At 46.6% G+C, this 16,558-nt stretch overlaps 1 protein-coding gene across 1 annotated transcript; it reads left to right on the forward strand.

The window, feature by feature from the left end:
- Positions 1-3,531: 3,531 nt before the first annotated feature.
- On the forward strand, positions 3,532-6,603 carry CMKLR2 (chemerin chemokine-like receptor 2; the record flags this gene model as incomplete). Its single annotated transcript, XM_083474720.1, has 1 exon — positions 3,532-6,603. The coding sequence occupies one exon, from the start codon at positions 3,532-3,534 to the stop codon at positions 4,594-4,596; it is 1,065 nt and encodes a 354-aa protein (XP_083330846.1). The 3' UTR covers positions 4,597-6,603.
- Between the last annotated feature and the right edge of the window lie 9,955 nt (positions 6,604-16,558).

Consider the following 16,558-nt stretch of genomic DNA (forward strand, 5'->3'; position numbering starts at 1 on the left):
CTTAGGATTCTTAATTTCAAAACTGGATTTCAGCGGGGTAGCCATGCAAGCAGAGAAGCAGAAGGCTGCCTTCTGTAAAGTTCAGCACATGGGGGCCACCCTGATAAAACTCTTACAGTGTCTGTGGCTTAGATACTTTTCTCAGGAGGGTGGCAGAGATCAGTGGCGTAGCGTGGGTTGTCAGCACCCGGGGCAAGGCAAGTAATTTGCGCCCCCTAACCCGTGGAGCCAGGTAGGGGCAGAGAGCTGTGAGTGCGAGCGCGCCCCCACAGATGTTGCGCCCGGTGCGGCCGGCCCCCCCTGCACCCCCCACGCTACGCCACTGGCAGAGATTCTCATTCCTAATACATGCTTTGCACAAGCAGTTTACCACAGGCTTCATTCAGAGGTTTCCGTCGCTGCAGAGACTAGTGTAAATACTAAACACCTAGAAATGAAATCTTCCCCGCTGTGAACAGAATGAATCTTCAGTTATCTCAAGCTGGGTTTGATCATCAACATTTTTTAACATTAATTTGCAGAATGGCCCCATCAATTGCTCCTATATGCATAATCCCATGTGCCGCTCTTGCACATGCTGTTCAAAGAAGATTTGCACGGCGTGTTTTGATTTCATTAGAAATGAAGTTAATTAAAGTTAATGATGTTGAGTGGCATGTGGAAAATCTATGTAGAGTGAATCTAGATGCTTGAATGGGATGCGAGAAATCTCTAAAGTTGTGTTTTATTTTGTTTGGGCCTGATCTCAAATTTTGTTTGGGCCTGATATATGTGTTTTGGGTAATGTCTCTGGTGCTCACCTTTTACACTCCAGTCCTAAGCATATTTAATTCCAGCGGGTGCAGAATGCTGCGGTGAGACTCCTTATGGGGTCCTCGCTGCGAGATCACATTCACCCGGTGCTATACCAGCTGCACTGGCTCCCGGTGGAGTACAGGATCAGGTTTAAGGTGCTGGTTTTAACCTTTAAAGCCTTATATGGCCTAGGACCCTCGTACCTACGGGATCACCTCTCCTGGTATGCCCCACAGAGGAACTTACGGTCTTCAAACAAAAACATCTTGGAGGTCCCAGGCCACAGAGAGGTTAGGCTGGCCTCAACTAGAGCCAGGGCTTTTTGGGCTGCGGCTCCAATCTGGTGGAACGCTCTGTCACAAGAGACTAGGGCCCTGCGGGACTGCAAGACAGAGCTGTTCCACCAGGCCTTTGGCCAGGGCACAACCTGACCCCCTCCTCTGGCAATCGTCACAGAACTTTAGCCTAACGGTTTCCATCAATTTGATTTGAATTAATTTTAGAATGAAATGATTTTAGAATGTTGTATTATTTTATTGTTGTTAGCCGCCCTGAGCCTGGCTTCAGCTGGGGAGGGCGGGATATAAATAAATTTATTATTATTATTATTATTATTATTATTATTATTATTATTATTATTAAAAATCTCTTTTCTTTGAATCCAGTATACTTCCAAATGGGCGTGCTTGAGAAACAATTTATTGACTAAAAGGGAGTACCTGTCTGTGTTTGCATGCAGGTGTTGAACAGAGCTGTCCTTTACCTCCACAGGTAAAGTGGGAGACTGTCAGAGGCTGATACTCACAATATACAGTGGTACCTCGACTTACAAACTTAATTCGTTCCGGAGGTCTGTTCTTAACTCAAAACCGTTCTTAACCTGAGGCACGATTTTGCTAATGGGGCCTCCCGCTGCTGCCAGCACACGATTTCCATTCTCATCCTGGGGCAAAGTAGCCAGTGTGGTGTAGTGGTTAAGAGCGGTGGACTCGTAATCTGGTGAATCGGGTTCGCGTCTCCGCTCCTCCACCTGCAGCTGCTGGGTGACCTTGGGCTGGTCACCCTTCTCTGAAGTCTCTCAGCCCCACTCACCTCACAGAGTGTTTGTTGTGGGGGAGGAAGGGAAAGGAGAATGTTAGCCGCTTTGAGACTCCTTTGGGTAGTGATAAAGCGGGATATCAAATCCAAACTCCTCCTCTTCTTCTTCTTCTTCTTCTTCTTCTTCTTCTTCTTCTTCTTCTTCTTCTTCTTCTACCTGAGGTACTACTTCCAGGTTAGTGGAGTTTGTAACCCGAGGTGTTTGTAACCCAAGGTACCACCGTATTACACTTACAGTCAAATCACAGCCATGACCTATTCCCCCCACCAAATTACGCCTTTTTAACGGGGCTACATTGAGTTTCCCAGAACAATTCTGTCGCAAAACCATTCATACCAAGCTTCCAGGGAGATTCCAATTCTTAATTTGATGATGATTGATGGTGATGTGTGTTCACATGCAGTTGCTTTCTGACATTCCAGTTATGTTTTTCATCCTGCATTCACGCTATTTACTTTTCTTTTCTTCGTCTCTGATTTCTGTTTTAGACTTCATTAGCAAAGTGCCCAGCCAGAGCGGCTGACTCAAAACTTTGGACGGACAATAAGTAGCAAAGCTTCTCAGCCATTCTGAAAGGTAGGAAGGTCTTGCCCTTTCCATATTGCCATTTTTACTGAATTACATTTATTTTTGAAACGTTTTTACTTTTCCAGAGGAGATAAAATATAAGAAAAGAAAGAAAGAAAGAAAGAAAGAAAGAAAGAAAGAAAGAAAGAAAGAAAGAGGTGATTAATTTGATCATTCTAGGCCCAGGGGTCAGCAACCTTTTTAAGCCGTGGGCCAGTCCACTGTTCCTCAGACCATGTGGTAGGCCGGACTATATTTTGGAAAAAAAATAATGAATGAATTCCTATGCCCCACAAATAACCCAGTGATGCACTTTAAATGAAAGGACACATTCTACTTATGTAAAAACCCTCTGATTCCTGGACCATCCATGGACCGGACTGAGAAGACGAATGGGCCGCATCTGGCTCCCGGGCCTTAGGTTGCCTACCCCTGTTCTAGGCAGTAAGGCAAGGAACATTAGGGAGGTACAGGGCCTTTTCCCATCCAACCCCAAATCTCCATATCCCACAAATCAATTTGAACTGTCTTCCCTGCCCTGGGCAAAGCACCAGTTATTTATGAGCTTGTTGGAGGGCACTGCTAGACCACATCTTGCACAGCCATAGTTCTCCAACTAGCCCATCCCAACACTGGCCATTTGCACTGATTTGGGTCACATCCACACAATACATTTAAACCACCTGGCTTCCCCCTAAGATTCATTGGAATTGTAGTTTACCCCTCACAGAGCTACAATGCCCAGCACCCTTAGTAAACTACAGTTCCCATAATACTTTGAGGGAACCCAAAGTGCTTTAAATGTATGGTGTGGGTGAAACTAAAGCACCCGAAAGTCTCGGTTTGGAAAGCAACATTTTGATGGGTAAAATAGCTTATGAATCGCTGGGTCTTTGATCGGGACCGATGGCAGATCGGTGCTGGCAGGTTGCTATAAAAGGCCATTGCTATGCGCGTTCAAGGGGAAATTAATTATTTTGATGAGCGCTAGTTTTCCCCTCTTGTTTTCCCCACCCTTTTTTCACTCCCCTTCCTTTCAGCAAATAGCAACCGTGGCATCTGCAGATCTTATGGATTACGAGGACAACTTCACGGAATACTTTGGGACTTATGAAGAGGACGAGCCCCCCGTGTCCCACCTCACTCACGCACAGGTGGCGTCGCTTGTGTTCCACGGCGTGGCCTTTCTCCTGGGGGTGCCTGGCAATGCGATCGTCATCTGGATTATGGGCTTTAAATGGGACAAGACCGTCACTTCCCTCTGGTTCCTCAACCTGGCTATTGCGGACTTCATCTTCGTCCTTTTCCTCCCTCTCTACATCACCTACGTGGCCACGGGCTTCCACTGGCCCTTTGGGAAGTGGCTGTGCAAAGCCAACTCCTTCATTGCTCTCTTCAACATGTTTGCCAGCGTCTTCTTCCTGACAGCCATCAGCCTGGACCGTTACGTCCATCTGATCCACCCTGTCTTCTCCTACCGGCATCGGACTCTCAAAAACACCTTCTTTATGATTGCTTTCATCTGGGTTTTGGCCACGCTCATTGGAAGCCCGGCGCTGTACTTTAGAGATACCCTTACACTACACAACAATGTCACCATCTGCTACAACAACTTCCATCCCACGGACGTTAATCTTATTATCCTCAGACACCATGTTCTGACCTGGGTAAGGTTCATTTGCGGCTACCTCTTTCCTCTGCTGACCATGATTGTTTGTTACTCTCTTCTGGTATGCCAGGTGAAGAAAACTGCCACGCTGACCTCCAGCAGGCTCTTCTGGACTGTTCTGGCTGTGGTGGTGGTTTTTTTCGTTTGCTGGACCCCATACCAAATATTCAGCATCCTTGAGCTCTCTGCTCACCACGATAACTACTGGCACGACTTGCTCCGCGACGCCATTCCTCTTTCCGTCAGCTTTGCTTTCATCAACAGCTGCCTTAACCCCATTCTTTACGTCCTCCTCAGCAAGAAGCTCCAGTCCTGTTTCAGTGTGACGTTTTCAGAACTGGTGAAGCACACCCTCTGGGAGGTCAGCCGGTCTGGGACAGTCAGCGAACAAGTCTGGAATTCTTTGAGTCTACAGCAGGGCGAGGCGTCTGAGCTGGAGACTTCTCTGGGTGAAATCTCTCCCTGACCGGCACTCACTCTGCAATATGCCCACCTTATTAAGATCTAGACACCAGAGGTGTTTGTAACCCAGCCGTCACTACACAAGAGTAGGCAAGGTGGCACTCCCCAGGTGGAACTCCTTTTGCTTTGACCCCATTCAGCTGCCACGAGCTGCATATTTTTTCTGATAAAACTTCTTTAGTAAAAGGACACATGTTTAGTAGCCACTGTGATGTCATCCGCATGTTGCGTACAGCCACTCTCCTCATCCTTGACCATTGGCCACAAATGATAGAAGTTGGAAGTCTGAATGAGGTCAAAACAGCAGAAGTTCATAAGCAACTTCAATTATTCGTAGGGTTGCCAAACCTTCAGGTCTCCAAAATTCACATGCTTGTGAGGAGCCATCATTAAAATGTTGTGATCTTTATCCCCATGCCATTTAAAGCTTATCTGCCAATTTCTGCACATCGAGCTACTGTTAAAAGACACAATAGAAGGCCTGATAATCTCCCCCACCCCAAATTCAAGCTACTGAGGGAGGAAAGATGTTTGTGCAGGGACTTAGGTTCATGGAAGACAGTGTGTGTCATGGAGGGTTCTTATTTTATAGTTCTTCGGTATTAAAACATTGTCCTTCAAGGACTCTAAACAAAGACATTGATTCCCCCTTGAAGTAACCGCATAAGGAAATGCCACACAAAACAACATGCACTTTTTCGTGTGCTTTTAAAAACATAGTACCTTTGCAATCTTGTAAAGTAGTCAAGTATACTTTATTATATATATATTTTTGGCACAGAGCCTTGCTGAACAAAACTGACAATTTCTCTTCCCCTTTGCTTATGGTTTTTTTGCTTAGTTTCTGCTGAAGATGTCTAAGATTATATATATTAAATGCAAGGATTCCACTGCTTCCAATGAGGCAGGTTAATCTGTAAGTCTGCCAGCGAGCTTTATCAAGATTTTCAGTAAACCTGGCTCCTTAATCCTATAGGTCGTATCCAACAATAGTCCTCCTCTTGATCAACACATTGGAATTAAGAGGCAGAACTAATTAAACCCATTAATTTCAGTAGGTCTACCCCGAGTAGGACCAGTCCCAGTTATAGAATTTGGCAGAGCAGGACATTTGCACGTGAGGTTTCTGAAGGTCCACTGAAATGATTTGCCCAGAGACACATTGATCTGGGTATTTTGCACTTCCAGAGGGTTTAGGCAAACAGTTTTGTTCTACAAAAGCAAAGCAATACATTCACTAAGACTGGCTTTCAGAGATCAAGCCACTTTACCTGATTTCACTTAATCTCAGTCAGATATTAGCCTAGCTGCCTTATATTTAGTGGTAGCACCACTGTATTCCTTTGAAATTATAGCATACTGCCTGTTCTGACCTTAACTATGGTGGTTTCTTCAGCACTGCCACCCCAGTCAATTGATCTCTTCTTGCTTTACTACTGCACAAGTCTTTTTTTAACGCACCTTTTTCTCGGGTTTTTGTTTTCCCCTTTGCTTCGTGTGCCCCATCCTGTCTTCCTCTGAGCTCCCTGTCCCTTGCCTTGTCTCCTGAAAGGTCTTCCCAGTCTTTCGCATCACCGGAAAGCTACCCTTGCAATGTTTTCATCTACGAAACCCCTCTAGATTAACGTTTCACCTCGAAATCCCAACTTCCCCTCCTCTCACAAACTCTGGACGGAAAACATGCTGACAGCTTTCTCCCCTGAGCAGGGAGGGACGTTTGTGGATATCATAGCAGCTCGGAAAGGTGTGAGGGGCCTCGCCACTGCAGTAGCGATCCATGAAAGGAGGACAGAACGTATATTTCCAGTGGGACTTGTTTGTAAAAGCATGCTTGGATCTTGTTTGTAGAAAACAATTTACGTGTAATTGACTGTGCATTACATTTCTTTGCGACGTATGGTAGAAATTATTTACATTGATGTAGGCTGCAAATGTGTTGCAGCCATATTTTAAAAAATCATAATATTGCCAAAGCAAGGAAACAGCATTTGAAATAAATACTTCAGATTAATTTTGTTTGGTTTGGCTTTGACTCATAATGCTATTACAAATGTGGTGAGCTGGGAAGATTTGCCAGCTGTGTCTGTTTCAGGAAGAGAAGGGAGAAGACTGTCTTTTCTGAATCTCTCTGGGTAGGAAATAATGGTGTTTGTATGTATGGCGAGGAATGTGAAATGAGCAAAAGCTTTCTAGACGCTTAATTCCTTGGCACATTATACTAAATTGCTTTGCTTTCTCGAGCAATCAGCTCTGTACATGTTTTGTGTTCCTTGCCTCTGTAATAAACGAAAATCTGCCCTTATTTCCTTATGGGGGACACAAGAGCCCTTACAGAGTCCTTTGTAGGTTCTCCCGTCGGTCGGAGAATATTGAGAAGCAAAGCAGCTTGTAAGTCTGATCTTTATTGAACTGTTGCAACAGGGTGCTCCCTTCACACGCAGGAGAAGGAGGAGGACCCAGAACCAAGGTGTGTCTGCCCTTTTAAAAATTTAAAATTGCCAGCCCTGGAGTCCAAGACCACCCCCAGAAACATCATACCTACATCACAGAAAGGGCGGGCTAAAGCAGAAATCTGAGTGGGTTGCTTACCTCCTGTCTGGCAAGTTACCGTATTTTTCGCCCTATAGGACGCACTTTTCCCCCTCCAAAAATGAAGGGGAAATGTGTGTGCGTCCTATGGGGCGAATGCAGGCTTTCGCTGAAGCCTGGAGAGCAAGAGGGGTCGGTTCGCACCGACCCCTCTTGCTCTTCAGGCTTCAGGAGAGCCCCGTCGCCAGCCCCACAAACTCGGGGGACAGCGGGAGGCGCAGTGCGCCTTTCCCGCTGTCCCCCGACTTGGCTAGAAGGCTGGCGGGGGGGAGAAGCCTGCTCCTCCGGCTTGGCTAGAAGGCTGGCGGAGGGCTTTCCCCTCCTCCAGCCCCGCAAGCTCCCAGAGCGATGCCAAAGCCCGAGCTTCCCCAGCCCCGCGCCGGGGGGGGGGGGGATTTAGGTGCGTCCTATGGGTCGGTGCGTCCTATAGGGCGAAAAATACGGTACCTGTTAATGCTTACTGGATTGATACCCTGGGGAGCCTGGCCAGTCTTTTGTAATGATAAATACTTAGTTCCTGAGCCAAGTCACAGGCTCACCCTATTCAGATACAGACATACCCTTAAGACAAGATTTGTGAAGGAAAAGACAATGGGGAGGCTTTTCCATTTGACTTTGCAGAGGAAACACCTGGTCAGTTTGGGAGTCAAAATAACTTCATGGCTGTTCTTCTGTGCTGCTTCAGACATGTGGTTTATATATGTGTGTGTTTGCTTGGTACATTTATGAACATTTATTATATAGATAAGACCTTATTTTAGTATTTCACCATGCATTCTCATGTGGCTTAGCTAATTTTTTCATGGGTTCTGTATTGGTTGGGACAGATGATTTTTCTCCATAAATTCAATGAATTTGTTGTAGTCATGGTGCGGGTTGCTTTGTGTTTTGAATTAATTGTCCTAGATTTCGTGAGCTGTTCTCTTGATCGGAGTTTCTAGCTTTCCGTTGTTTCCCATCTGTAAAATGGGTTTCAAGAATGCCTTCTAAATGGAATTGCCTCGTGTGTGGCATGTTGTCGTGTGCTGTGCAGCCGGGCTCACCTGCTTTGAGCTGCATTTAAGCTCTTGCTTTGTGTCTGTGAATATCCGCCCTCCCTTCCCCACAGGTGGGCAGGGTTTGCGGCACCGAGCAAGGCTCACCTGGGCGGGTGCCACCCACCTGCTTGAGCTGGCCTTTGACCCGCCCTCGGCCAGGGAGGACAATGGACGGCTGGCCGGGGGCGGGCCTAAGGCCAAAAGAAAAGAGACTGACTCCTGGTCTCAAGCCTCTTTTGCCGTTCTTCCTTCCAGGATCAATGACTTCTGGCTCCACGACTTGTGACGAGCCCTTGGGGACTGGATAGATGGCGGGGTTTGATTGGTCCTTGGTTGTGGGACTTGGCAGCAAGGCCCCTTAGGGCCCCGAGTGGTGGTTTTAGGCCTTGGCAAGGTAGCCTTTAGTCTAACATCAAGTTGGTGAGAGGGTGCATTCATGCTCCCTCCCCATGCGGCGGCGCTTGCAGGGCCTGTTAAAGGGCAAAACCGGGAGTCACTGGCCCTAGAGCGGCAGCATGTAGGTCAAACTCCCAGGACGAGGTCGGTGGAAGGGCATGCTGTGTAAGTTTGCGCTTTGCAGTCCCCTCTCCCTGGGCCTCAACTGCCTGCATATCCTTAGCCAGGTGGGCTGAGAGGGTTACCTGCCAAGGCCTGTGCCAAGTTTCCCACTTCTGAAGTTCAATAAAGTTGTGGCCAATTTGAACCCATACTCTGGTCTCTTGTCTTATCATTTGGGGAAAGGGGTAGGCACCACAGACAGGGTTTAGCGTGTGTGCCCGCAAATAGATTTGTATTAGGTTGATCTGTGGGGACAGCCCGCTTTTCCTGTAAGATTTCAGTCCCTGTGTTCAGACACACCTGCCTGTCTGTTTGTCACGTTCAGTTTGCCCTTCGCTCACAGCTTCCTCGCTCCTTTCTCCTTATGGGAGAAATAACACCAGCAAAATTTATGTACTGTGGAAAAGTACTTTAGTGAAATATACGTGATTTGTTTCTGCAAGTGTGTGTGGGCTGCAAATGGCTGCAGAACAGCTGGCACTCGTGACTGAGCAACTGGCTTTGCAGAAAACAAAATGCATGCCAAACTTACTGTGGAGTGTTTGCAAAACTGGAATTGGGCTGTTTTTTTGGGAGCTGGCCTGGCCTCCATGAAGGTTCGCCTAATAGATCACAGAATATGTTGCTAGTAAATTCCTAGGCAAGGTTATGCAATATCTGAAGGCATTATCAAAGGCACCCCTCCAATGCACACATCCTATTGCATGGTGGTTCTAGGGCACATTCTTTGAAAGCTGTGAGGGACCTCAGATGCCCTGACTGCTTGCCACTTTGGATGATCTTATTCTTCTGGAGGGGTGGCTAACCTGTGCCCCCCCCGATGTTGTTGGTCTCTCCCTCCCATTTGCCCTTAGGCAGTACAGACCATGGTCAGGGATGGTGGGACTTGAGAGCCAGAGATTCCTCCACCCCTTGTCTATCGTTATTTGGTGTGCTGGTGTGAAGGTCTCAGTTCCAGATGCTGTGAACAAAGACTCTTGGATCATCCTTAGACACACTTTAATTTTTGGCTTCTTAAAAAGCAGAGACATCACCTTGCCAAAAAAGGTCCGTATAGTTAAAGCTATGGTTTTCCCAGTAGTGATGTATGGAAGTGAGAGCTGGACCATAAAGAAGGCTGATCGCCGAAGAATTGATGCTTTTGAATTATGGTGCTGGAGGAGACTCTTGAGAGTCCCACGGACTGCAAGAAGATCAAACCTCTCCACCCTGAAGGAAATCAGCCCTGAGTGCTCACTGGAAGGACAGATTCTGAAGCTGAGGCTCCAATACTTTGGCCACCTCATGAGTAGAGAAGGCTCCCTGGAACAGACCCTGATGTTGGGAAAGATGGAGGGCACAAGGAGAAGGGGACGACAGAGGACGAGATGGTTGGACAGTGTTCTCGAAGCTACCAGCATGAGTTTGACCAAACTGCGGGAGGCAGTGGAAGACAGAAGTGCCTGGCGTGCTCTGGTCCATGGAGTCACGAAGAGCCGGACACGACTAAACGACTAAACAACAACAACAATTTCAGTAACCTTTTTCAGCTTGGTTCATCATCTGCCATGCTTTTAAAAAATTATTTTGGTGTGAGCTACGTGTCAGGGGGTGGAGGGAAGAGACGGCCCAATATAGGCCAAAGGTGAAAATTCCAAACGTCCCCAACATGCCTATTTTTCATCTCCGCCGAGCTAAGCAGTTGGTTCCTTACCTCTCTCACCCTGGCCTTGCCACTGTGATCCATGTGACGGTCACCTCCAGGCTTGATTAATTGTAACTCACTCTATGTGGGGCTGCCCTTGAGACTGACCCAGAAACTCCAGTGGGTGCAGAATGCCACATCGAGACTCCTTATGGGGTCCTCGTCGCGGGATCACATTCACCCAGTGCTATACCAGCTGCACTGGCTCCCGGTGGAGTACAGGATCAGGTTTAAGGTGCTGGTTTTAACCTTTAAAGCCCTATACGGCCTAGGACCCTTGTACCTACGGGACCGCCTCTCCTGGTATGCCCCGTGGAGGACCTTATGGTCTGCTAACAGCACCACCTTGAAGATCCCAGGAGGCCCCAGGGAAATTAGACTGGCCTCAACTAGAGCCAGGGCCTTTTTGGTCATGGTCCTGGCCTGGTAGAACACCCTCCCACAAGAGACCAGGGCCCTGCGGGATTTGACATCTTTCTGCAGGGCCTGCAAGACAGAGCTGTTCCGCCAGGCCTTTGGGCAGGATGCAGTTTGACTGACTTTCCTTTGTATAAAACAAGCCCGAAGGAGCCCCCAACCCGCTCACAGGTCCTTGCATGATCAGTGGAAACAGTTGGTCCTGGCAATTATTAACCACTCTCAGTTCCAACCCGATAATTGCCACCTGCCCAGATTTTAACTTGTCTGAATTAATTTTAAGATGTATTTTTATTAATTAATGTCTGTTTTTATGCATATTGTGTTGTTTTTATGTTAGCTGCTCTGAGCCCAGCCTCGGCCAGGGAGGGATGGATACAAATAAAAATTTACTATTATGTTTAGTAACAGTAATACTTTACCGATCAAAAGCTACTAGTCATGATAACCATAGCTGTCAACCGTCCCTTATTTGGCGGGAAACTCCCTTATCCCAGCGCCGTGTCCCGCTGCTGTCCCTTATTGATGATGTCCCTTAAATTTCCTGGGTTTCAAAGGAAGCAGCTCCTCTCCCTCCCTCCCTGCCGGCCAGCCAGGTAGGAGGGAGGCTCCAACTGTGTTGCTTGGCTGTGTTGCTCACCCAATAAGAAGTCTAAGAACGACTGGGGGGTGGAGCTTGCATGCCTTGTGCCGATCAAATTGGCCGCGTTGCCTGGGGACTCGCCTTTGCTCAGCGCTTCCCAGCGGAGAGGTGACGGTGGTTTTCCTTGCTGCATCCCCTTTGCCGGGTTGCTGCGCTGTGGGAACCACTGCTTGAGGCTTCGTTTGGCTGTTGGCTGGGCTTTCTGCCTTTGGCTCGGAGGGGCTCAGAAGATGAATATACCTGTGCCCAGAAAATCCCTTATTTTGGCTGCTGATCCCTTATTTTCGAGGCTGCTGGTCCCTTATTTTCAAATCTGTAAGTTGACAGCTATGATAATAACCATGTGCACTGCTCAGCAATAGATCAAGGGCCATTGCCTCTATGCCAGGTGTATAGAACCTTTGCTCCTCCAGATGTTTCTGAACTACACCTCCCAAGAGTCAAGGCTGATGGGAGCTCACAGATCCTAGAATTGGAGGGGACCACGAGCATCATCTAGTCCAACCCTGTGCAATGCTGGAATCTTTTGCCCAACGTGAAGTACAACAGCTGGAGGACCACTGGCTCCCCCAATCCCTGTTATAGGCTGTGACGTGTAAAGGCCTGTAAAGGATACTCATTTTCACGTTTTGTTCATTTCTGTGAGGTTAAAAGAAGCCACTGATGTCAAAGGAAGATTTTGAAAGCATTTTCCCCAGTGCAGTCCTATGCATTTGGAGTGCAAAGTAAGAGCCATTGAGGTGAGCAGCACTTCCTTCAAACAAGTATGTTTCCTGCAAAGCCACATTCATTAAAATGCTATTTGTTTTGTATGCTTTTCCGTTATACTGATCCACGAAGCTTATGCAACAGGGCAGTTGCTTAAGCAAATTGCTGGAATATGTCTTTTCCTTTCCCCCAGTTGGTGTTTGAGAAACTGTTTACTGGTGCCTGAAAAAGAGAACTGCTGAGGCAGACACCTTGCACCTGGCTCCTCACATGCCTCAACTCAGCACCTTTCTCAGGAGGACATTTTCACTACTTATCGGGACTTAAAAAGAAACACCGAGTTTTGCAGCAGTATGCAAGTAATTAAAACAAAAGCCAAAGGCAAGCTGTTCAAAAAATATGTTTTGACACATGGCAGTCACCTTGTTTAATGCATCGCCCCGGAACGTTCTAGCCTGCAAGGTCCATTAGAGATGGCTTGAATCAGTCAGAAAATGTTGGTGCAGAGGCAGAGCTCATCACAGAACAGTGGCAGATGGAAGGAGTGTTTGGCAGTTACTGGCACCATTTTCCATCGAGATCTAATCCATAACCTTTGGGAACTGATGCAGTGTTTCGCTTGTGGCAAAGAGTTCCATAGCTCGGTTTCCCTCAGGTTTAAGTGCAGACATTATAAGGTAAAGGGACCCCTGACCGTTAGGTCCAGTCGTGACTGACTCTGGGGTTGCGGCGCTCATCTCGCTTTATTGGCTGAGGGAGCTGGTGTACAGCTTCCGGGTCATGTGGCCAGCATGACTAAGCTGCTTCTGGCAAACCAGAGCAGCGCACGGAAACGCCATTTACCTTCCCGCCGGAGCGGTACCTATTTATCTACTTGCACTTTGACGTGCTTTCGAACTGCTAGGTTGGCAGGAGCTGGGACCGAGCAACGGGAGCTCACCCCGTCGCGGGGATTCGAACCGCTGAACTTCTGACCAGCAAGTCCTAGGCTCTGTGGTTTAACCCACAGCGCCACCCATGTCCTGCAGACATTATATTCAGGGCAATAAGCTACTTTCCACCACCACTGTCAGAGGTACTAAGTCTCTGAATACCAGTTGGCATGAATCTCAGGTGGGCAGTTTTAGAATAGTGTTTTGTCATCATGCAGTTTCATACTTTTAGGTCAATTCACACTTCTCCCGGAGTTTGATACAATATTGTAAATGTACAATTGTTAGGACAGAGTTAAGGGGAGAAAACATGGACTACACCACACCAATCCAAACTATAAATGGGGTATTACATTTCAGCTGCTCCCCTGCATTTAAAACAGAATACAAGGAGAAAGCCAATACAACAGAGGGCTAGAATCTCCTTAGCTTCTCCCAATGTGCTAGCGTCTCTCTCGTCTTCCTCTCATTGTTTACACGAAGGAAGCACTGAAAAGGACTACAAATCCCATCATCACTGACCATCAGCCATGTTGGCTAGGACTCAGATCCAAGGTTTGGAAGGCCAAAGGTCTCACACCCCTACAGAATAAGTACACAGATTAAAAAAAAAAAAAAGATCAACCTTTCCATATCTTACATTCATATCCTTGTTTCCCTGACCACCTCATACCTCCCTTTTTTGTATTCCAATTCAATTAATTAATTCAGCAATTTCTTTCCCTCCTTATTATCCTGATCTTTGATCTTAATATATTATAACATTAAATTTTTACCTATTTAAAAATCCAATTTTCCATATTCTTTTATGTCATTACAGCTAGAAACCGAACTTCATTCAAGCATCATTCTAACATTCATTAATTTTGCAATACTTCTGTAAATAGTCTTTAAATTTCTTCCAATCTTCTTCCACCGACTCTTCTCCCTGGTCTCGGATTCTACCAATCATTTCCGCCAATTCCATGTAGTCCATCACTTTCATCTGCCATTCTTCCAGGGTGGGTAGATCTTGTGTCTTCCAATACTTTGCAATAAGTATTCTTGCTGCTGTTGTAGCATACATAAAGAAAGTTCTGTCCTTCTTTGGCACCAATTGGCCGACTATGCCCAGGAGAAAGGCCTCTGGTTTCTTCAGGAAGGTATATTTAAATACCTTTTTCAATTCATCTCACACCCCTACTCTAAGGTCATCCAAGGAATGTAATGGCCCAGATGGCGAAGCGTTTGAAGCTGCCTTTCCTTGATGGCAATCGTTGTGTTCGCGCTCTCATGTAGTTGAGACAGGAAACACATCTGGCAGCCACAAAAGCAAAAGATGAAGTGTGCAGTGGATATAACCAGGCTAATGAGCCATGACCAAACACTTACCGTTTCTCAACAGCTCAAGGCTAGGAAGCAAAAGGTTACGCACACGAAAGTTTTGCTAATTTGCATCGACTGCGAGCTGGCAAGCTCATTCATCAATCAAAACGTGACATCATCTGCAAGATTACAGTGCCTTCTTGCTTTCAAACAAAACCATCCCAGAGTAGCACATGGAGATAGGAGATAGTTTTGCTAAAACAAGCCAGCCACTGTGAATTCAGTATGTCCAGGATTCAACATTTAGCACCCCAATTCAAATGGACAAACCTATTGTTCCCATCCCAGGGCTTCTAAGTTATCTTCACAGAACAGAAAGGCTACACATTTTGTCAAGCAAACCATTACTCCACGAAACCTGAATTACAGCATAATGGAGATTTACTGCCAATTGCTCAGTCCGCTTTCAAAACCAACTGTCAAAATCCCAGTGAGAGCGAGCTTTTCTCAACTCCTTTGCAACTTAAAAACCTATGTGCTGGTAAGAATCCATTTCTAGGGGACAGATTTCTGGTCTAACAAGGCACATTTATGACACCCCCCTGCCACAATTGTCCATCAATCCAAGAGCAGCAGCATGTGCAGTATACCTATTTAAAATGTAGATTCAGCTGTCCAATGACCCTCAAGACCCATTCTGCACTTAGTAATGCAGGAGGTCCTGTGGCTACAGCTCCCATCGCCCTTGACCACAAAAGGTTGGCTTGGGGCTATGAACACCTGCTACTCCCATGCTGTCTGAATCAGGTCATCCACAACAATTTTTTAAAACTTACAAGGGCTAATCATAACACATCAACATTAGTTTGGGTTGAGTATTGTGCATTTAAATCTTTGAAGGAATCTTGCATTTGTGATTGCCCCTACCTTGTCCTACTACTAAAAGTTATTTCCAAGTAAAGGTTCTGTGTGTTGCACAATGCCAAACGCTGGGCTGGTTGAGAAACTATTTTCCACTTTCCTAGAGATTCAGGGGTGTGGAACAGTGTTAACCCAATATATCCATAGAAGAAACCTTCACATACAGCCAGGGAGATTGGCTGCAATTAAAATTAGGTAGATTTACTCTTTTCCTCCTCCGATCACATTTTTCAATAGAAGGCATGCTTTATAATATTTATTGTATCTAGCGCACTTTGTGCAAGCTAATGGGTTTTGTCACCAGAGGACCAAGTTGCCAGATATCCAAGAAGGCCTGTTCTGTTGTCATTTTGTGTTTCACCAGCACCTCAATCCAAAAGGCTACCATATTACTTGAGAAGTTCAAATACTGGACTGATCACAAAGGGCAGTTTGGGTGGCAGGTACACACAGATTTTATGAACAGGAGCATTTGCCAGCCTCTTTTTAACAGGCATGGGACTGCAAGGATGCGTGAATGATGTATTTCCTCCATTCCAAACTGAGAAACCACATAGTACCTCTACTGTACTAAGACGGCTGTGCTAGATAAGAGGGCACCAGGTTGAATACACGCTTGATCAAGACCCTGAATTCTTTAGCACCCAGAGCCTTGGAGCCAATGCCAAAAGTTGCACGAGACCCCTTTGAATTGTGTCGTTTTGCAACACTCTACAAATGGGAGAAGCAATGCCACGGTAAAAAACCCACTATGGTAACATCAAGTCTTGCTCTAGATAATCAAGCCTAAAACAATGGTCTGTCTCATGTTATCCCTGGGAAATATCCTCCCATGAGTATTCCACTGCTGTAGCCCAGTCAACTATCCACGTTTGTAAGGTAAAAGTTAAAGGACCCCTGGACGGTTAAGTCCAGCCAAAGGCGACTATGGGGCTGCGGCGCCCATCTCTCTTTCAGGCCGAGGGAGCCGGCGTTTGTCCAGACAGCTTTCCAGGTCATGTGGCCAGCAGGACTAAACCGCTTCTGGCACAACGGGACACCGTGACGGAAACCAGAGCGCAGAGAAACACAATTTACCTTCCCGCCACAGTGGTAGCTATTTATCTGCTTGCACTGGTGTGCTTTACGAATTGCTAGGTTGGCAGAAGCTCGGACAGAGCAACAGGAGCTTA

The sequence above is a fragment of the Podarcis liolepis genome, assembly GCF_965112155.1.
Source record: "Podarcis liolepis genome assembly, chromosome: 1".
Lineage (NCBI taxonomy): Eukaryota > Metazoa > Chordata > Lepidosauria > Squamata > Lacertidae > Podarcis > Podarcis liolepis.